General features: G+C 39.4%; 1 protein-coding gene across 4 annotated transcripts in view; it reads right to left on the bottom strand.

The window, feature by feature from the left end:
* Positions 1-12,467, bottom strand: part of Sema3c (semaphorin 3C) — a 150,008-nt gene extending 137,541 nt beyond the window's left edge. The window contains exons 1-2 of one of the 4 annotated variants that reach the window (XM_050139805.1): positions 12,031-12,467; positions 9,940-10,080 (exon numbers count right to left, since the gene is read on the bottom strand). In XM_050139805.1, the coding sequence (XP_049995762.1) occupies positions 9,940-10,042 (103 nt within the window). In that variant the 5' untranslated portion in view covers positions 10,043-10,080; positions 12,031-12,467. Of the gene's footprint in view, positions 1-9,939; positions 10,081-11,141; positions 11,448-11,651; positions 11,936-12,030 lie in introns of those variants that run through there. The other 3 variants (XM_050139804.1, XM_050139807.1, XM_050139806.1) reach the window with 3 other exon arrangements.
* Between the last annotated feature and the right edge of the window lie 10,295 nt (positions 12,468-22,762).

Raw genomic sequence — 22,762 nt, 5'->3', positions numbered from 1 at the left:
GAGGCTTGAAGGATAGCTGTGGAGATGCCTGGCCCTGGGATGAGCAGAGAGGACTTGCCATTTTTACAGCTCAGCACATTGCTTCCTGGCCTAAAATAGCATAGCTAACCCCTGGGCTCTGCCTGTCCTGGGACTTTCTTGCCAACTCAGACTGTATGCTGGCAAGAGGCTCACCTTTCTTTTCTTCTCTTTTAAATGTGTTTCCTTCAACAAGCAAAGCAATCCTGAATTCACATATGAAAATACAGAAAGAAAAGGAGTATTAGAATCGTCTCAGAGATTGAAGCATCCTTTCCAATGCTTTTCTATTTAATTTTTATTGATAGTAATAGAATTCAAACCAAGAGCATAGTTTTTGGGGGGCTGAAGCAATGGGAAAGCTGAGTGAATCATGTGGTTCTGTATGTAGCTGTAAATGAGAAGATGCGAATCCTCATGTCTTTGGAGAAAACATGGGGTACCTGATCCTGTGGAATGTACCTTGATCACTGTGCAAGAGAAATGCCAAGAGTAAGCGGAAGGTTCTCCCACAGTGTGCTCTCGCCTGAGCTCAGCCTCCCGCTACAACCACGGGATCAAATCTCACTACAGAAACCAAACATCTCTGCTCTGGAGAGCTTCTCCTCAGACTCCCTATGGGGGATCGCCATGTCCAGTAATAGCGAAATATCCCCACCACCCCACTCCCTTTCTTACTTTGGCTTTCTTTTTATTTTTAGAATATTTTTAGACCTACACAAACAATTGCACATACTTATGGAGCACAGTGTGATAATTCCACTCATGGTTATAACACGCAATGGCTAGAAAAGGCGGCATCTGCATCTCTTCAAGTGGTTTTTCCTAGATATTTTTGTCATTTTTTTCAAGTGTGGCGTCATTGGACTTGGTACTGCAGATGAAAGAGGAACACGCTTTTCCCTGACCTCTCCCACTGGCCCGTCACATCTTCGTATTGGAACACTTCAAATACCTCCTCTCGAGTTCTTTATGAGTCACCCGACAGGTTCTTGTGATCTATGGCTGCCCACTGTGCTGCGTAGAGCACGTGGGCTTTCGTTCTTATCATGTGACCTTTTGGTCCCGCTGTCCCCTCCTACTCATCAGCCTCAGAGTCCACTGTGGTATTATTCTCTGCTGAGACGTGAGAGAAGGAGTTTATGAAATGCCTTCTCGAGGAATATGTTTATCAAGTTTGTAAGTCCAAAAACTAATTCTACAAGTGTTCATGAAAATGGTTCCAGCTCTTGGCTTTGACATAACAGCTTGTATTTTAATATTCCCACCTTGTATGGTTGGGGCATCAAGCCAGTGAATTTTCTCACCTATACTTTGGGGCAAGAAATAGTGCTTAACCTACAATATTTTTACTTACATGAAGCAGCATGAACTGTTGAGGATAGATAGTCTAGTCCCTGCCATAGAGTCCATGTTAATGACAGCTGTTATAAAATAAATACAAACTACTAAACATACTTTATAAACATGAGAGACAAAAAAGCACTACATACCTAAGAAGGAGACACAAAATTTTACAACTCTCCATGTATTTTCTTAGTCAAAATTTGCGTATAAACTACATGTTTGTACAAATATGTGAGGAGAGCAAACAACAGTTCCAATCAACAAGAGAAAAAAATTAAAAAGAATTTCCCTCCATCATTCATACCATTTTTCACCAAGAAAGAGTCCAAATGAATTAAAATAGATATATAGATATGCATGTCTTTGGTGAATCCATGAACCATGATAAATTTTCTCATGAGATTACTTGAGTGGAACAAATAGGAATCATGGTGATAAGTTCACCCTTTGGACTAGGATATTTCCTTGTTATTCCCTTTTCCATGCATCTTGTACATTTATCCTGAACTAATATTATAACCTCAAATTTGGCTATCAGAACAAAATTTAGTAGAATCCAAGGTAACTCATCAAGAATAATAATTATTTTTTAAAGAGTAGCACACAAATTGTCAAATTCTTTCTAAGGATTTCTGAGACTATATAAACAGTCCATCATAGAAATAACTTATTATTTCACGTCCTTTTTGCAACACCTAAACTAAAGTTTCTGCTCTCCAATTCAAGTTTACAGACGAGATTGGGCTTTTATGTGGGCTCGCCAGGTCCCGCGGTAGTGCACAAGGGAAACCTGCCTTCCCTCTCATCTCTTTTTATCTCCTAATGTTCTAACATTGTTTTCAACTTGCTATTTTACATTAAATCCTAGAGCTGCTCTACTCAATGCTCTGTTTTAGCAACATCTGACCACACTTGCATTTATCAATAATGTTGTCGCGAAAGAAAGAGTTTAAGGCTTTTTATTTGCACTGGGCCCCTTGTTGAGTTTGCGTTCATTAAAAAAAAGGCAGGTGAACAAATCCTTAAGTGGCCTTTAACTTAGACCACTGTAAGGGGCCTTCAGAGGCACCGCAGTTGCCTGGCTTGCACGAGAATTAAAAGACTTCAAAAGACTGGTCTCATCTGCAGTGAGCATTCTTCAGATGAATGGAGAAATCAGGGACAACAGGCTGGACTTTTATCTCTTGGGGTAACCACCAGACGATCTGTTTTCAACAACGGTTCCTGCTAATGTCAATGTTAGTAGAGTTCATAAAGAACTAATTCATTATTTTCAGGTTATTATCCCATAACAATTCAACGTTTTGCTTGTGGCTTACTAATTCTCTGGGGTTCTTTTAATGTGCCGCTTAATTAGCTGAGGTGCTTGTCAACCTAGGCAGACATCACAAGATAAAAGATGCTTTGTCTCTGTTAATTTGAAATGAAATTCTCTCATTTGCATCCTCTCCCTGGCCTGAAGACTTTCACAGCTTGTTACTGAATATTCAGCACTGGAAAAAAAAAGGCAAAAGGAAAGACAAAGTAAAGGTGAAACAGACAGGGCTATACCAGCTTAGTTCCTATTCTTGATACTCCTGCTTCCCAACTTGGAACTTGCCATTAATCACTTCTATGCATTTAAGACAACGGCATTCACACCTGGTGGTTAAACTTAACCATGAGCTGGAAGATTGGTCAGTTTGAGCAAAGACTGCTATGTCAAGCTAGAAATCCTCAGGGAATTGTAATACCATAAGTGTCATTTCCTTCTGAGGTCCATGTAACATAACCAGTGGTTAAAGATTGAAAGCAGTCTTCCAGTAGGCTGTCTTTCCTATTCTGATGGGCCCAGGCCAACAATTAATTGCAGACTCTGTAGCTAACTTCTCTACCATGAGTTTTCCATTAGAACCTTGATAGCTAGGAATGTTAAGCCAAAAATAAAACGTGAACAGAGAGCTAAACTTCAGGGTGCTGAATGAGATGATCATGAGACTGAGTGGCTCCCATGACTCAGGGAGATCACCTTCATTTTATTCTAGTTAGTTTAGGATATTGTTTTCTAGACATAAGAATACATGAAACAAAAGTCATAAGCACTTAGTATTCTTTTCAGGGACCATTTGGTAATTTACATGTTTTAGAAGAGATAAAAACCCCCATATGAATAAGTTACTTTTCTTATCAGTTTTTCAAGACAGGGCATCAACATGTAGGCCTGGCTGGTCTAGGATTTATGTTATAGCTCCGGCCTTGAATACCCACAGATCTGCTGGTCTCTGCCCACAAAGAACTAAAGATAAAGGTGAGGACCACATCGCCAGGCATGATCATCTCTTTACTCACAGATTGTCTCTGATAAGCTTCCCACCTGTCACTCAGTCATAAAACACGGCTACTCAATGCTTGTTATTTTGATCACAATAACACATATCCTCACAAACTCATCTAACATTCTTTATCCTCAATTCAGTGAAAAGCTAAAGCAAGATCCTTTTTTATTTCTATACACTCAAGTTTCTCAAAGGCCAAATGTTTCTGAATTTCAACTTACTCACCTTTGGCATGAAAGAAAACTAGAACTTTAAAACCTGCTTCACAAGATACACAAACATGCACACATATAAATATGTAACTAACAAATGTTTTGCATTTATGCAAATTCGCTAATATTTTTCTTTATGAAAAGTCTTAATAGATATAATTTAAATCATCATAATGTAAGGGAATGGAAGCAATCCTACACACTCTTTTTCCTGAGGTTTCATGTCACCATTAACTAGTCCAGAACATTTCAAGTCATACTCTGTGCTATGACAACCAGAACAGAAAGCCAAGGACATTGCAGTCTCATTCAATCCAAACTCATCACGAAAAAAAAAAAAAAAAAAAAAAACAGATTTTGAAGAGAATCTTGAAAAGAGTAAAGACTTTGGAGGCAGTATGTACATATAATTTTGAAACTTCCAGAGACGCTTACGTAGAATTCAGTCAAGACCACCAACCAGGATCCTATACAGGCCCAAGAATATATAATACTTTTTCATTATTGAAAAAGTCACAAGCCAAAGGTCTGTTATGAAAGAAATAGAACAATTAGGATAAATTTTGTGAATTAAAAGGAAATACTCATATAAAAGTTTAGTATTTGGAATACATAGGCATTTTAGAGTACGAGAAGAACAGGCTTGATAGATTTTTCAAACATTAGTAACTAGCTATGATTCAAGCAATGAGTTCACAGGTATCTCTACAAACTGATAAAGCTCTCCGCGCTACTGATGTCCTGCTTGTGTGACAGATAAATGAGAATCTGTTTGCCTTCTGTGTGGGATTTTTCATTGTTGTAAGGCAACCAAATTCCTGGCAGGATGGCTGTGGTTTAAGGAGGTTATTATATCTAAGGAAGTGTAGCGTGGAGAGATATCAAAACTCATTTTTAATTCAAAATTCATGAAGTAACCATGAATGTCAGTTTCTAGAGCAGCAGTTTTCATCCTGTGGGTCACAGGGGTCACCTAAGACCATCAGAAAACATAGAAGCTTATATTACAATTCATAACAGTAGCAAAATTACAGTTATGAATAACAACAAAAATAACTTTGTGGCTGGTGTCACCACAATGTGAAGTAGCTGTATTAAAGGGTCTCTGGATCAGCAAGGTTGAGAACCACTGCTCTAGAGCCAGTAGAAAATAGGCCATCATAACATAAATGATGTTATGTGATGTTAAATGATGTTATAATGGCACATTTCCAAATTAAAGATGTTTACAAATGCTAATTATCAAACAAGCACTCAAGTATTAAAACATACACATTATTGACTGTACTCAAAAAACATAGTTGATTTAATTGCCAGAGCACTCATAAAGTGTGGTCCATCTTTTTCCAACAGGGTATTTATAACATCTGGATTAAGTAATAAAGTATGTGCTATCTTTGTCTGAGAGGGTATTTATCTGGATTAAGAAGAATAAATAGCTTCGCAATATACCACACTTAGAAAATATCAGACAACCAAAACAGACGGATTTTTAATACCATTTACTTTTTTCTTCCTCTCAATCCAGCTCCTTTATATAAAATATTTTTGAAAACATTGCCAGATATTATTGACTTCCTCAAACAAACAGAAAACAAAACAAACAGAAAACAAAACAAAACAAAAAACCCACTGAACTTCACAATATAAAAACTAAACTTCAATTTCACTTCAGAATGTTAAAGAGAATAAGGAGACCATTTGGTTCCAGTTATCTTCAAGTGATTAGGGAAACTAAGGTCCTGCAAAAGAATCACAGTTGTGGATCAAAAACATAAAACTTGATAGGCTTTATCCCAGGTAAATCTAGTTCTCACTATGACAACCCTTTAGTCATATACACCTATTTACCTATACACCTATTTACCTATATGCCTATTTAAATATATGTCCTCATGCTTTTACATTTTTGGTGTGGGACAATGGTATTCTGTCAATTATATTTTTAAAAAATGCTGATTGGCCAGTAACCGGGCAGGAAGTATAGGCAGGACAACCAGACAGGAAGTAGAGGCAGGTCAATGAGAACATGAGAATTCTGGGAAAAGGGAAGTCCTAATCTGCAGTCCTGACTGAGCCACAGAAGAAGCAATATGTGACTGCCCTGCCAAATAAGGTACCGAGCCACATAACTAACATAGACAAGAATAATGGGCTAATATAAGTTATAAGAGTTAATAAGAAGCCGGAGCTACTAGGCCTATCAGTTTATAACTAATGTAGACCTCTGTGTGATTTCTTTGGGACTTAATGACTGAGGGAACCGGGCAGGACAAAGACCACGTGAGACAGAAAACCTCAGTCAACACATTTTTAAATCATAGAATTTGTAAATAACATCCCTAAGTTGTGATATTTTTGCTACATAAAAAGGTAAATATCACATACAACAAAAATGCATGTAATACTTTTACCAGAACTAATCAGAGATGTTTCATAATTCAGAGGTATTTCATAATTGAAAACAGTACTTCAAAATATGTCAGAATATAAATAGAAACTAAGACATGAAACAAAAACCTGACAGACTTGAAGAGAAACACACAATTATGCTGTTTAAGAGTCTCAGCGCTTCGCCTAGCAGTTGAAAAAGCAAATAGATAGAAAATAAATAATAATATAAAAACATTATTAACCATCTAGATCTACTTGGCCTTCTTCATATAGTCTGTGCAAACACAGTAGAATATATATTATTTTTATATGTAGTAAATTCTGTGTAATAAGATGTTTAAATAAGTTTTACATAATTATGAGCACACAATATGTGTTCTTTCAGGAAATTAAGTCAGAAATCTACAAAAGAAATATTTTTATGCAAATATTGATGGGTCATCAATATATAGGTAAAAGGAAGAAATAGCTAAGTAAATTGTAAAAAAAGATAAACTGAAAAATAAACTTTAGAAAAGTTTGCATTAGATTATAAAATAGATATTTGAGGAAAATCTATAGCATGAATAATTATATTATAAGAAAGAGCTAACTCTTTAACCAAGCTTTCATTCAAGGAACTTACCAATGGAAAAATTTATTGAACATCAAGAAAAATAAATTATGTAACAGAATTTTAATACATAAATTAATGGATATATAACAGAAAACAGGGGGATGAAAAAATATGAATATCTAAGAGCTTGCTAAGATTAGATAATTCACTAATAAGAACAACTAAGATATAAAGGGGTAAGATACACAATGCTGGTCTCAGAAATGAAATAGAGAAATTACTACAGACCCCACAGAATTAGGAAAAAGAAAGTTTGATGAATAAGTCTATTTCAGTAAGCTGAATATTTAACAGTCACATCTGAGCAGTCAGCTAAAATAGCAAAGAAAACCAGCCCATGAATCACAATCCCAGAGAACCTAGACAACAATAAGACATAAGAGAGACATACATAGATCTAATCTACATGGGAAGAAAAAAAAGACAAGATCTCCTGCATAAATTGGGAGCATGGGGACCTTGGAAGTGGGAAATATTATTTTTAAGAATTTATTACATTTTAAAAGAGAAGCAATATTTAAAGTGTTTAACACCATAACTGGATTTCATATAGATTCAATATTGTTAACATTTTCTGAAGTGCAGAAACATTTTAATAAATTTGGACAGACCACTGACTTATTTTATCCAAATCACAGAGCACTGATTCCTGATCCTGAAAAGTAGTACATGACATGCTACAATATCTGTGGGGAACACAAAACTTATCAAAAAGGCTTTGCCTAGTATACTAGCAGGTAAGATATATCTTTCTCCTTGACCATAAGTACTTATATCTTTCTTTACAACCCTTATAGATTTCAGTTTTTTATGTAGAAAAAAATCAAGGTAAATAGTGCAATGACATCTGAGTCTATAGATCTTTAGGCAGCAAATACTTAATCCAAATAGCATGGATACAAACTTTCTATTTGTTTGAAAACTATTTGGAATAAAATAAGAATTGTAAAGCTTGCAAAATATCTATTAGCAGTCTCCATTTTATAATATTAAATTCAGGAATGTGACTCACTAATATCATTTGAGGTACATTCCCAGGGAGAGCTGACAGCCACCTGCTTGACTTTGTCTTACATCAGTGTGGAAAGATAAATCGCTGTTTCCCAAATGTTTTCACTCCATCAGACCACCCCGAGCAGGGGTGGAATGTGGGAGGCAAAGGTTCTTCTTTTTCACACACCTTTGCATTGACAGTAGTGTTTACTTGGACTTCACGTAAGACAAGTCTCAACAGTTTTAATAACGTTCTACACATAAAGAGACAAATGGGAGACCCCGGTTCAGTGAGGGAGATTTCAAGATAAAAGAACAAGCAGGCAAGGTACTAAGAAGAGGCAGGCAGAGGCAGAGACATGAGACATGGGAAGCAACTGACCTCTGATGCAACAAGAATTCCCCCAAATGCCTTCAAATTCCCATTCTAGGCTCAGAAACAGCCCAAATTTGAAAATAAAATCAAACCTGGATCTTTGTTTAAATAAATATGCAATCATGTTTCCGGAAACCCTGTGCACAGCTTTTTGGTTTGAAATTAAGAATAATTCTTTTTAAGTTGGGGTGGTAACTCGAGGCTGAAATCATAATATTCAAAAGGTTACATCAGGAGAACTGTCAGAACTTCAAGGCTAGCCTGGGCTACACTAGACATACAGTACTATAAAAGTCTATAACTTCCACTCTATATGGCTCAACAACCGCTCTCCTCCATAGTACTGACATTTAGCGCTAAACGACAGGCCTTCTTTCGAAAAACATAAATTTCAAGTGTCCTCTCGAAGACATCCTAAGTGACTAACCACTTGTTGTAAGCATTAATATAGAAAATCTGGGTTAGTATTGAGGCAATAGAATGGGCTAGACTTAGATATCTGGTCTATGGGACCATTTCACAGTACAAAACAATTTTTCCTTAAGGTTTGCTTTTGTTCGTTTTTCTTTCTTGTTCTGATTTGATAATCTCAACTTGTGAGACAGAGTGAGAGCAACCTTAAAACACTCTTGTAATCTAAGAGAAGTAGAAGCATTTCAAAGCAGTCATTGTGTCTACCTGCCCCCGAGTTTTTCACATCTAAGCAGAATGGCTATGGTTTTAAGGGGAAGTGGCAGGCCCAAAGGTTAAGAGTGCAATTAGAAGCTCACACTCAATAACCTCTAAATATGGTGTCTTTGGTGTTTATGATATCCTTGGGGAAAGCACTTTATAACTTAAAGAGAAAGGAAGGGTGGATAAGTGTTAACCAATGTACTATTTTCAATTCCTACGCGAAAGCCTTAGAGTACGTTCATTATCAAAATACCAAGCACTTGTCGACAGAGTTCCTGTAAAAATTTGAAACATAATATACACACAAATGGTCCTGATGCTAGATGATGCCGTTCATCTGTCCTGTAATAAGGGTTGCGTGACTGACCCAGCCACCCACCTAGAACTGATGTGAACAGTATATATTAGCCTCATGGACACATTTGATAGCCACACCCTTCAAGGACCTCATGGCCCTCTATATAAATCAAAACTTGAAACCGTAACATCTTGAAGCTTGAGAAAACCATACTTTATACAATAATAGGCAACACATTGTCCCCAATAGTTTTAGGTCATTTGTACTTCATTAGAAAAACATATCAACCATGGGAAATACTTTAGAAATAGGGGGAGAATACCATTAGAACAACCCCAGTTGTGAAGAAAATGCTGGAATTTACTGGAGTTGTATTAGTGACTAAAGCCATGTAGCTCTTTCGAATCCTGAAGTTTGGCATGAACAAGATGCTCCCCAGCACAGGCAGCTGACACTGAACTCTGTATTATTTCCCCGGAATATACACTCTACCCAGAAGCATTTTCATAAACATTCCCTCCAATGCAATCATTAATTGTTCATAAATAATCATGCCATTCAAAAAGTAGTCTATAACACTTTCAGAACTAAATAGTGATATTGCATTTTCTTCAATATGTTAATTTTTCATTAGGAGAAGAAAGAAAAAAACAAGACCTCAAAAAATTTTTCATAATTTTTATCAAATTTCTTACCATCAAATGTTAAATAAACTCTTGCTTGGGGCTGGGAAGATCCTTTGACAGAAGCAGAACAAATAAATACTCCAACCAACATCCAAATCGCCCGGAATGCCATTTCTTCTGATTTGAAAATTAATGTCCAAGGGAAAATACCTTTAAAAGAGAGATGAGAGATTTGTGAAATGTCATTTCACTTTCTGGCAAACCAGAAAGACAGCCATGTAGCCGGTGCAGTGAGTTTGGGAAACACAGCCTGAGGTCTACAGCCAGCAAGCAGTAGGAGGTGCTGTGACTTTGCTTCTCAGTGGAAGCATTGGGCTTTATCGATGTATGATCTTTGCAACAAGAAATTGCTTTATCCTCCCAATAAAACTAATGCTGACATCAAAGCAGAACAAAGCATCAAGAGAAAAACTTAATTGATTTCTCCAAAGAGACCCAATATAGCTGAGCTCTCTAAGACCAGTTCCATTTTAATGATTGAGTATTGATGAATAAAAAACTCTCCCTAATAAATACAGTAGTAAAGACAGTCCTCATTCCCATTCATGGGTAGCCACTCATCCCATGCTTATTAACTTTTCTGGATTGATTGTCTCTGAAACAGTGTTCCCATACATAAATCTACCTGTGCACCAACCCAGATTAGTAAATCACTTCCAACAGTTATCTGCCAATGCACCCGGATGACCAGGCAGCGGTTAAATGATGCTGATGAGGTAACCATGGACTCGTGCCAAATTTAAACCAATGACCTAGTGGTGAGTAATCCACGGGAGTCTCATATCCACCGATGCATATTTTACATAAATCAGCCAGAGAGTGGGCTGTCAAAATCCCAAACAATAAATCAAAGAGACAATATTCTTGCTGGAAATTGTCCCTATAAAATTAATAGAAGCTATTAACTAATGTCTAAACACAAAGGGAGACCAGGTACTGCTAGAACAAACCGCTATGTTCCCCCCCCCCCCCCCCCCCCCCCCCCCCCCCCCGCCTCATCATGCCAGTGAGTTTAGGTTCACAAAAGAAACCCCATCTCTTCTCATCTAGTGTTATCCTAAAGTAAGATGACAAGCATGTTTAATTTGGGAGGGCATCTTTACAGATCTCACGTTATATGGCTTTTAAAATTGAAACCACGCTATTGATTCTATTCAATGAGGAAGTGCAGTTAAAAATCAAAACGGCTCTGGCTCTTTTCATAGACGCACAAGGAAAAGAACAATTCAACCGAGCATGCAGTCTCTCATCCAAGCTGGTCCCATTGGTGGTCCATATGCTGCCCGAGTTAGTCGTGAAACTCTATGCCTCTGCCGCACAGACGCAGGAACCCCGAGAGATGTTTGTGTTGGTAATTTTCAAAAGACACAGCTTCTTCCTGCTTCCACAGCCTCTTCACCCTGCCATCCCTAAATTAACTCAGAAGGAAATTGATTTTTCTGGGTGATTTTCCCTTAGCAGTTTTCCCCCGGGACTTGTTGACTTAGTAGGTAAAGCCAGGAGGAGGAGAGTACTATTAATATGTCCAGCCTTAGTCTGTAGATGAGGCAGGTTGGAAACACGTGTACCTTTTTACATATTGCTATTACCGGTATATAATTTGATACGCGTCCCCTAGAGAAGACATACTCCATAAACTGTGAAGCGTAAAACTGTCTAGATGACTTGGTAGATCAGGTAGAGTGGATCTAACAGAACAGTCTGGTTTCAATCCTACCTACCGATGGGCTGAGAATGCCGAATGTCTCTCTCCATCGGCCCACCTAAAACTTGGTTCCTTTAACTCACACAGTTAAATGTGCTTGCTGGTTGCTTGGTCCTCTCCTACCAGCAGATAGGAGAACAGAAGAACAATTTTATGCCATTTCCACCGAATTTTTTCCTTAGAAGGCGTTGGAACACCCAAGTTAAACTCTTGGCAGGTGCCACAACCTCCAGCCAGGCTCAGCTCCAGAGCGCTTTCCTCACAAGCCGCGTGGGCTCCTAAGAAAATACCCAGACTTGAGCACAGCGATGAAAAAAAAAAAAAAATCAGTACACAAACCCAGAAAAGTTCGGTTTCGCCAAACGAACAAGACTGGAAACCTGAGTCCGGCTTACCGAGGTGGGAAGAGATCCACGAGAAGTCAGCCACTTGTTCCAGCCTGCGTCCCAGTCCCCCAGGTCCTTCCCCGAGAAGACCTTCAGTGACTTAAGAGTCCCGAGGGCTGGTTTCTTGCTGCCTGATGCTGAGTTTCTTTGTAGAAGAATCCCGGGCGGGAGAGCCGCGGCACCCGGAGCCCTTCTCCTCCACGTCGCTCAACTCCGCACCTCGGAGTGAATGGCAAGTGGCCGGGCGCCGGGGGCGAGCGCTGGGTGTCCGATTACAGCGACGCGGCGCGCGGCTGAGGCTGCCCGGGCGCACCGCCCAGCCGGCTGCAGCAGCGGCCCCGCGTGGCCCGTCGCATCTGCTCGGGCTGCCGCCCCACCCAGGGAGCGCCCGGCCGCCGGTGGCACGGAGCCGGGAGGGAGGGCGGAGCACAGGCTGGCTCTGCGCGGGAAGGCGTTGCTGCAGGCTAGACTCTGCCAGGCTGTCCTCCTGCCTTTCGCAAGGGACGCTCGCGGGGCGCGCTCTGACGCTCGGGTCCACGCGGCTCGTGGCAAGCAAGCAGGCTTAGCTAGGCTGTAAATATCCAAGTGCAAAGCAGTATTTTTTTTTTGCCAGATGAAGGATCGCTGCATCCTTTTAAGGCAAAGAGTTACCGTTCGAAAAGGGCACGGATCTTGTCTTCACCCTGCAGCAACATTCCTAAAGCCAGAGGAGAGAAACCTACTCCCTTCTCTCAGGCGTGTAACCTTTTATGAGTATTGTTTCCTATTGCGTTTCCCTGATGTCCCGAAGACAGTAACTATGCTGACCTTTCGACTCTGAATTATTTCCAGCACCTTCCTCTCCCGGACACTCCCAAAAACATAGTTGTAAGAAAGTTCATGTTTCTGTTTGCTTGTTGGCTGTTGTCTGCCTTTGTTTTGCTTCGTGTTGTTTTTAAGAATACTGGCTTCTATCGTGCCTGCACTGGGGTTCATAAATCTACGGACCAGCGAGTTATTTCCAGTCTGTTCTCGGGAAAACTCGTTAACCTGTGAAACTGACTTCGATGGAGGCTGGGGAGAGATTACTTCTCCTGAGCACATTGAATTAAACGATTGAACATCAAAAGACTTGCTCCGTGTAAAGTGAGCACAGCTTGCTTAGAAGTCGCTGTGAGCCTCAGCCCAGTAGGTGTCACTGTGTGCGGGAACCTCCAGTGCAATTTGTTTGCTGTGTACCTAAAGTGAGGTAGAATCGTTAAATTCTTACCAAAACTGTCACGGGAAAACACCTCTAAGTTTACAACAGAGAAATCTCTGCTCAGTAGGGCTTAGGAAGGAGACTTTGTCAGGGTGCATGATGACGGGAATGTCTTTTTGGGGTCTGCCTAGATACCACTTCTAATGTACAGTAGCTAGGAATGTCTGGTTTCCACTGTATACTGGAGAGATATGGAAATTAAGTAAAAGAAGTTTATCATTTGAGTTAACATGTCGTTGCAGGATTCGCTTCTCTTTGATGGTCTGTACTTAGAGGTGTGCTATCTCTGTATCCACTGGACCAGGGTCCTGAGTAGATTTCCTCAAAGAAACATATATAAATGGGCAAGCGATGCCGGTGTAGAAGTGTAGAAGGAATAATACAAACCAAGAGACAGAAATTGGAGTTCACCCTGTAAACTAGAAAAGCAAAGCAGTCGAGCCGCTAGAGAAGTCTTACCTCTACCAAGCCGGGGTGACTGCAGACTAAGCAGCCTAAGACCCTCTCCTTGCATTTAATATTTCCTCTAATGCTGGGATTAAATGATGTGGGAGTGTCATATATCAATCTGTTGATTTCATTGGCTGAGCAATAAAGAAACTGCTTGGCTTAGCTTAGAGCATAGATGGGAGGTGGTCGGAAGAGGAAGTGAGGTCAGACTCTGCTCTGCTCCCAGACAGACGCCATGCTCAGCTCTCCCGGGTAGACGAGATAGCTCTGCTCTCTGAGGCACACGCGATGAAGATGGATGTAGGCTAGAATCTTCCCGGTAAGCGCACCTTGGGGTGCTTACAAACATTATTAGAAATGGGCTAGTCCAGGTGCGAGAATTAGCCTGTAAGGGCTAGAGTTCATGGGCCAAGCAGTTAAATGAATACAGTTTGTGTGTTGTTATTTCGGGCATGAGCTAGCCAAGCGGCTGGGGTGTTGGGGACGCAGCCCCGCTGCTTCATATTTCAACAATTAAAGACAGGTGACTCCCTACTGCTGGGATTAAAGGTGTGAGCCACCACCACCTGGATTGGTTTCTGCATTGACCTAGTTTCCTTGTGTAGCCCAGGGTAGCCTTGAACTCACAGAGATTCACCCGCCTCTGTCTCTCAAATCCTGGGATTAAAGTTGTGTGTCACCGTTACCTAACCTCTAGTGGCTCTAGCTTTGCCTCTGCTTTTCAGGCAAGATTTATTTACTAAAATACAAATAATATTTTACTATATACCAGAACAGTCTCTGTATCACCCACAACTTGAGCCCTCCAAATGCAAAGTTTTAGGAGATTTCCTTTCCCAGCTGAAGGATAATACCAAGAAGACAGAAAGACAAACTTTCACGCCAGGGTGCACACTTAGGAGATAGCTAAATTAGTGCAATCATTATGAAAAATAATAGGAAATGCCTTTAAAAGCTTAAAGTTGGATTACCATATAAGCCAGAAATCCCAGGCTGAATTTTTTTTGTTTGTTTTTTGTTTTTGTTTTTTTTTTCGAGATAGGGTTTCTCTGTGGTTTTGGAGCCTGTCCTGGAACTAGCTCTTGTAGACCAGGCTGGTCTCGAACTCACAGAGATCCGCCTACCTCTGCCTCCCGAGTGCTGGGATTAAAGGCGTGCACCAGTCTGAATATTGACCTGACATATCTGAGGTCGGGAAGCCTAAATGTCTGTCCTCCCGTGCTCCAGCACCAGTGACAGGTGTCAGTCCTAGTCAGGTGAACCACCCGAGATGACGCGTGTGGATTCAGAACACCACATCACAGACTCCACTGTGCACTGTCCCCAGACTTCCTGAAGAGGAAAAATCTTTTACACAAACATTGTCGGAATTGGAGGGTGAGTGAAATAGGCCTAAAGCAAAATGACAAATATCCAATGTATTTATTTATCTGTGAAAATGGAAATGATTTTCTCAGAGGAGGAGAGATGAGAAAGGTGGCTACCAGAGACTGGGAGGTGATGGAAATCGATCAAGTCAGATGAATAGTTTGACTTTTGCTTTCAATTCAATAGCTCAATGCGGTGAGCATAGCTAATACCTGAACTCTGTGCACAGGATATTGATAAGAGAATAATTTTCTAATATTTTGTTCCAAATAGTAAATTACATTTCATAATTGATCCTTACTATATTCAAAAGTCATACCACTACACAGTAAATACAACTATTATTTGACAATATAGCAAAATTATTTAAGTATATCTCTTTACACATTAAAAAATTGAATTCAAGAAGTCAAAGATATTATTATTCCAAGAATTATCTTCAAATTTATATGAGATTGTTTTGAGACAAGCTTCTATTTAATAGATGTATTCCTATTCAAAAATCAATATAGAAAGGATTAAACTATCTTTTGGAACATAAATGTAATAAAAATTTGAGCAGCTCCTTGACCAAGGTTTATAAAACATGGAGACAAGCCATCAACATCTACCCATATTAAAAAGCAATCAGAAATAAATACTATGCTTGCTTGATTTACATCACAAACTATGATCACAGTTACACTTTACCCAGTTGCTCTCATGCAGATAGAAACAAACACTGAATCAGTATCTTCAAATGTGTGTTAGTGCAAATGAGTGTTAGTGCAAATGTGTGTTAGTGCAAATATATGTTAGTGCAAATGTGTGTTAGTTCGAATTGACTCACTAGAAAAATGTTTGAGTTATCAGTTGAGAACTGCAGAGCTTTTGACATCAATTAATATACAAACTCACTTAAAGTAGAATTTTATCTTTAAGATTCAAGAAATCAAGACAAACCACAAGACGAATGAGTGTCAAACAGTGATTTAGCAGGGAGTTTAGTTCAAAACTAGTTTTAGAAAATCCCAGAGAATTAGTTGTGTCTTTCACACCTACTCCTGAGGCTTTCGAGAGTGGAACAATGCTTAGATGTCATAACAGCCCGTGAAACTTGCACCAAGAGACTCTTTATCCGGCCTGGGTAAATGGTTTGCATTGTGCTTCTGAGATTTAATGGTATTTACTCAGCCCTGGGACATTTGCAGTTTGGCCACACCTCTAAGTGAGTCATAAAATGTTGATAGGTATTAGCCAAGAAAAGTTCAAGACCAAGGACATAATTAGTGCCCCTGCTCACCTGAATGTGAAACAATAAAATAAAAATGCCTGGAGTCACATCAACTGTCTCAGAAATTTTCCCTAGTCTGCCCAGGAGCCTGAAACACTTTGACAAGGCATGCCCAGGTGATAACCACTGCCTTGGGCCATTATCTTGACTTCTTTACAGGCGGGAAATAACATTAACTAATTTTAGAAACTGTTGGGCAAAAGTAGTCAATGAATGGGCACGTAGGAACAACACCCACGTGACTTTAGAGAGTATTAATTCTCCACAATTTTCACGTTAAAACGTCTTGGGAAAAAACAGCTCCAATTTGAAGCCCCGAAGAGCATTATCTTTAGGAAGCCTACACGTTCAATGTGGATTTCTTTTTTTTTTTGTTTGTTTGTTTTTTTGTTTTTTTTTTTTTTTGTTTTTTGAGACAGGGTTTCTCTGTGGTTTTGGAGCCTGTCCTGGAACTAGCTCTGTAGACCAGGCTGGTCTCGAACTCACAGAGATCCGCCAGCCAGCCTCTGCCTCCCGAGTGCTGGGATTAAAGGCGTGCGCCACCACTGCCCGGCCCAATGTGGATTTCTTTGTTGGCATTACTCCGTGTTTCCTTGGCTTAGGTTAGCAGTTCTGACGCCAGGACCATCAGAAAAGTCTGCCCTAGAAATCTGTATGTGGAATTGCTATCTGAGGGGCTTTGTATTCCTGTATCAAAATCATTCCGACTTTTTCCAAGCCCCACCTTTTTCTGAATTAACTCTTTCTCTCTCCCTGACTTCCTTCCTTCCTTCCTTCCTTCCTTCCTTCCTTCCTTCCTTCCTTCCTTCCTTCCTTTCTTTATCTCTCCTTCCCTCCCTCTCTCCCTCTCTCCCTCTCTCCCTCTCTCCCTCCCTCTTCTCTCTCTCTCTCTCTCTCTCTCTCTCTCTCTCTCTCTCCTCCCTCCCTCCCTCTCTCCTTCCCTCCTTCCCTTCTTCCTTCCTTCCTTCCTTCCTTCCTTCCTTCCTTCCTTCCTTCCTTTCTTCCTTTCTGGTTGTTGTGGCTGTTTTGGTTTTCGAGACAGGGTTTCTCTGTGTAGTCCTGGCTGTCAATTTTTTTTCTCGTGTTGGAGTCTCCGGTTTCTAATTTCAGGATCTAAGACAAGAGGAGAAAGAGGAGGAGGAAGAAGAATCAATGGCGGCAGTGTCATATTGGAAAAGACTCACCAGAAAGAAAACATTGCTGTTGACATTATAATTTGAAACAAAATACACATATATATGAAATTTAAAGTTTAGGGGCAGAGGAGAGGGTTGAGTGGTGGAGTGCTTGCCTAAAGGCTCTGGGCTCAGTCTCCAGCATAAGAAAGTAAAAACAGTAACTGAAATTATCAAGCCCAGGTTTTCGGTATTTCTCTAACACCACTAAAAGTGTTCAATGGGTTCAGTGTGTGTATCTGAAGCACAGCAAGAGCCTTCAGCCTACAATGTATTGGAGTATTTCACGTGTAAAGTAGAATGAGAAAGGATGGCAGTAGTATGACCATTTGCTTTTTTCTTTTTGCAAAAATGTCATGTGTGCGTGATAGCAGCAGTTAAAGAATGTTGCGAGCATTCACACTTTCATCACAGGGTGAAGTAAGAACTCTTTGTCCTTATGGCATCTACCAGGCATAACCCTAGTGAGAAGGAAGTTTGGGTGTCATCTGGGATTGAGTAATGCAGTTGCAATTACATGTGTCTCTAAATAACATTTCTTCCTTAAATAGGTGCACGCAGACCCAGGGTCTTAGACATTTGAGAAAAGCAACCGCTTTTATGGAACTATTGTAGCGAAAGCTTTTACCTCAGCCTCTCCCACATGGACTTCCCTTGAGTAGCTATCGGTGTGAGGGGGTGGACAGGGAAGTATGGCTGAATGTCAGGCGAGAGGAATGAGACTAAGAACTAAGGACAGCTAGGGAAGTAAAAGTTGAACCATTAGTTATAGCTAACTGAGTCCCACGGATAGCCCACCAACATGCTCCGAAAGCTTGTCCATGAAATCCTCAGAATTTACTAATTTCCTTCTCTTCTTGAACTTTGGACGGTTGACTAGCAAGAAGGATTAAGTTGCATAAACAACCTTTTTATCCTGGCAGGCACATTCTTATAATGAATGGCATATGATTCTTGCGAAGCATTTTCCACTGGTCAGACTGCGGGAGGCTTGGAGACGCGGAAGCATTGCCTGTTTAATTGGTCTACTTTTGTATTAAGTATTGGTCACAAATACTCAAGGATTTGGAATTCAGATGGCATTCATGGAGACGTGTGCAACTATCACTTTTAGTCTCCAGAACAGACATAACAAGATAACATCCACTCTGCAAAAAGAGATCTAGTGCAGAGACTTAAGCTAGTCCTCCACCTGGTCCTCAGAACGATTTCTGAGGTCTGTACCAAACTTAGCACACTTCTTGCTTTCAAACTTCATGGTGCCTATATTTAATGAAAAATACAGTAAATAGATTGGAGGACTTTATTTACACTTAGCCTATTAATATTTTGGAAAATGCTAAGTTTACATACTTATACTGTTGTTTCTCAGGCTAGACTAACAAATACAGTGTATCTTGCCAGGAAAGAAGACAGCTTGAGAGACAAATCAGTGTCTCACTCCATTTTGTATTTGTTAGGAATACCTTAAACAGACATGACAAATGCATAGCTAGAAATGCAAGAAACAAATTTAGAAGGGGAGAGGGGATCAGTAAGATGTTCCCCCAGGTAAAAGACCACACAAGAATAAAATAATACAAATGATTTCATCATCCGTTCAATCTGTTCATAGTTACATAAATACACTATATTCTTTGCAAACATCTAATTTGTTGGTTGAGAAGATACATTGAATTGCAATCCCAAAACAGGCTAGGCTTGTATGGCCCATTCAGGCCTAAGTTCATTGCTGTTAAGGAAAGACAGATTTAAAACCATGAGTTCCAGTCTGCCCAGTCTGCGCAGGCCAACAGGGTTACCTAACCCTTGTAGTCACCCACTGGAAGGTGATTGTTCATACAACCCTTTACACCCTCTGTTCTTCTTTTGCTCTTAGTCCCTGTCGCTCACTCTTTCCCTGGCTCCTTTAAACTGCAGGTGCATCAAGTGTCTCTCATTTCAGGTTTTGATTACGTCATGTCTCGTCACACTTCCATGACTTTCCATACGCGCTCTTCTTTCTATCCCGGGACCACCCTCATGCAGACCCTGTTTGTAGTAGCCGCTTGTTTGTTCCCGGCTGCTCAGTCCCCAAATAATCACACAGAAACCACATTACTTGTAATACTGTTTGGCCATTTGCTTAAGCATATTTCTGGCTAACTTATATCTTAAATAAGCCCATCTCCATTAACCTGTGTTTCTCCACGTTGCTGTGGCTTACCAGGTAAAGTTCTGGTGTTTGTCTCCTGTGAGGCTACATGGCTTCTCCTAGACTCTGCCTTCTTTGTCCTATTATTCAGTTTAGTTTTCCCCCCCTAACTCTATTCTATTCGATTACAGTCCAATACAGATTCTTTATCCATTAACCAATAAAAGCAACACATATACTCAAGGACTTTCCACATCAAAATTCTTCAAATATGGATCTCTAAGTAGTCCTTCCTTATAACCCTAATCAAAATAAATCACATGATGCTATCTTTTCTATAATAACTATATCATTTCTGATGTCATGTATATTCGATTTTTATTTCTAATTATTCATCTACTAATTATTATATATTTTAGAAATTGCTAGATGTTTTATTTGAAAATACAAATTGAAGCTATTGTAAGGTTATTGGTTGATTAATAGAATAATGTGCCAACAGTTTTGGTTTTCTTATTTATTCCTATAACATTTATTCTTTTCCTATGTCCTTTAATGTTACATTTGTGGGAAACTTTTCATGTTTAGTTCTGATTCCTCTAGAATAGAATATAAGTCGTGTACATTTTATACCCAGCAAAAAATGAAGTTTGGCACACATCATTCCTTTGGTAGCTGACTGCTGAATTAAACTAAACATTTGTTTTAAAGACGTTTTGTGGAGTTTTGAAACCTAAATAAAATATCTTATAGTAAGGAATTCAACATAAGCAGAGTGGAGAAACACCTTAGGTAATTAGATTTGAGGCTCATAATTTTATCACCAAAGATATTTAGTTTGGATTTGCACCTTTAATAAACACACTTGAATTTTATAGTGATTTTGTAAAATCTTCATAACCTTTGGAACTGCCTTTGATAGCTGGTGGTCATTTACTAAATAAACAATGGCTTAAGTCAATTTCAGATGCTTTTCTTAATCTTTTTCTAAAATTAAAATTCAGAAAATATACTTGATTTCTCTGTATAAACTTTCAAAAAGAATTTATGAAAATTACATAATGTTAAAAGTAAAGCAAGATTTCTTTTCAAAACTTAGTAGCAATTCTTGGCATAGATAGGAAAGAAATTATCTGCTCTGAAAATTAAATATGTTTTATTTCTTCTCATAGTTTAGTTCTGTTTTGTTTCATTTTAGATTTATTCTACTACAATCTTAATAAGACACAATCTTTAAGACTTAAAATGATATTAATTTTGTGTTTATATTTAATTGATAAATTATAAATGTCATCATCTCCATTCTCTACTTAACTTTAGGGTTTCTGTCACTCAAAATAACTAATTAGTCCATGATTTTAAATCTTCCGTTGAGAAAACTCTTCAGTTGGTTCAAAAGATGGCAAGTGGAAACTTGTCTCAATGCATCCAGCTTACACATTTCAGCAACTCTCATAAACTGAGATTTAAATGAGGAAAGAGTTGCAAGACTGTTTCTTGGTGGCTAACGATATGTGGAAAGGATAATGTAAAATATCATCCTTAGTGCATTCCTTTAATATAAAGCGTTGTGTTTTATGTATTTGTGTTCTAACAATGTGCATCAAGAAAGAAAGGTATTGTTGGTGCATTGTGACTGTGGGAAGCAGACTTTGTCATTTCACAGGGCGTCTAACAGAAATAAACGTATTGTTCCCCGAGACAGCAGTCCCAGTGTCCCTGACACGTACTTTCAATAGATGCAGTCAGCTACTTAAGCAGTAGTCACCTCTTTCCTCTTTTGCTTCTTTACCTCCTCCCTCACCTCTGGCCTACAACCTCCATCCTGATGTTGAAGTACGAATGCCTTTCATGGTTTAGTTTCTTTTGAAGCCGATTAGGGGAGAGGTGAAAGGAGATAAGGTGCATTTTATCTGAGTTCTTTCCAAGAAGAGAACTAGCTGTATTTGGCCATCTTTGTCCTTGTGACTTAAGCCATCACTGAGGAAGGAGCGCTCGGTATTTACAGCTTGAGTCTGCAACTGTTTCCTACCTCATAAGCCTCACAGATTGCTATAAACAGGGGTGAAACATGGGAAAGAAAGGGCTCTGCTGAAGACCCCCCTTTTTCTCTCCCATTCACAGTCACATGTAAGAAATCTAGCAGTGGGCACGGGTCACAGGTCATCACTACGTAGCTTTGCTAAAGACCTGGAATCCGCATGTAGGTCATGGGTCCGTTGTTTTGACACAGCATCCAGTGGCCTTGGGATGCTGTCTGCATTTTATAAAGGAGCTTATGGGATGACATGTGGACACATGGGGGGAAATGCTGAACTCCCTTTGTAACTCTGATATGATCTTATTGGGGAAATAGGGTCTTTGTAGATTAATCGAGTTAACGTTTTTCAATAGGTAGGTCTCTTAATGCAATATGACTGTTATCTTTAAAAGAAGGTCATGTGAAGAAACAACCGATACATGTAACTGTCAGAACCAAAGGAACTACTGGAGCTACTTAGCTAGTTTAAACAAGCAAGCAGCCTTTGCTCAGTGTGAAGGAATGGAGCCTGCCATCACCTTGGACAGACCTCTAACCTAAGGCGTGGAGAGGTTATGCTTCTATTGCTGAAGCCATCCATTTGGTGGTGTGTTATTACAGAAACCCGATACATTCACTTAGTGTTAATTCTGTGGCTTAAACTTCTAAAATTTGGCATCTTCTTTCTTCTGAGGCATACTCCTTACAGTAATTAATATTCTGTAAGAGCTTAGACAAGTTCTTCATTATCTCTGAGTCACAGACTCTGGATTCTCAAATGTTGAGTGTGGATACAGGTGTGTGTGTATACAAGTGTATGCATATGTGTGTGTTCTATTGGTTTTACTTCTTGAAGAACTCTACATCATATTTATGCAGAAGTTTACACACACACACACACACACACACACACACACACACACACACACACATATATATATATATATATATATATATATATATTAGTTCTATCAATTACATAGCCATAGAAACCAATACATCACAGTAACAATAAGCAGTCCCAAGAAAAGGTTGATTACCAAATGTTCTGTAATCAGTTGTGGGAAGAACTTAGATTAAT

Source organism: Alexandromys fortis, unplaced genomic scaffold (genome assembly GCF_014885135.2).
Source record: "Alexandromys fortis isolate MF-2015 unplaced genomic scaffold, M_Fortis_MF-2015_v1.1 scaffold_38, whole genome shotgun sequence".
Taxonomy (NCBI): domain Eukaryota; kingdom Metazoa; phylum Chordata; class Mammalia; order Rodentia; family Cricetidae; genus Alexandromys; species Alexandromys fortis.
The sequence above is the reverse complement of the archived record's forward strand: the minus strand, read 5'-3'. Positions and strand labels throughout refer to the sequence as shown.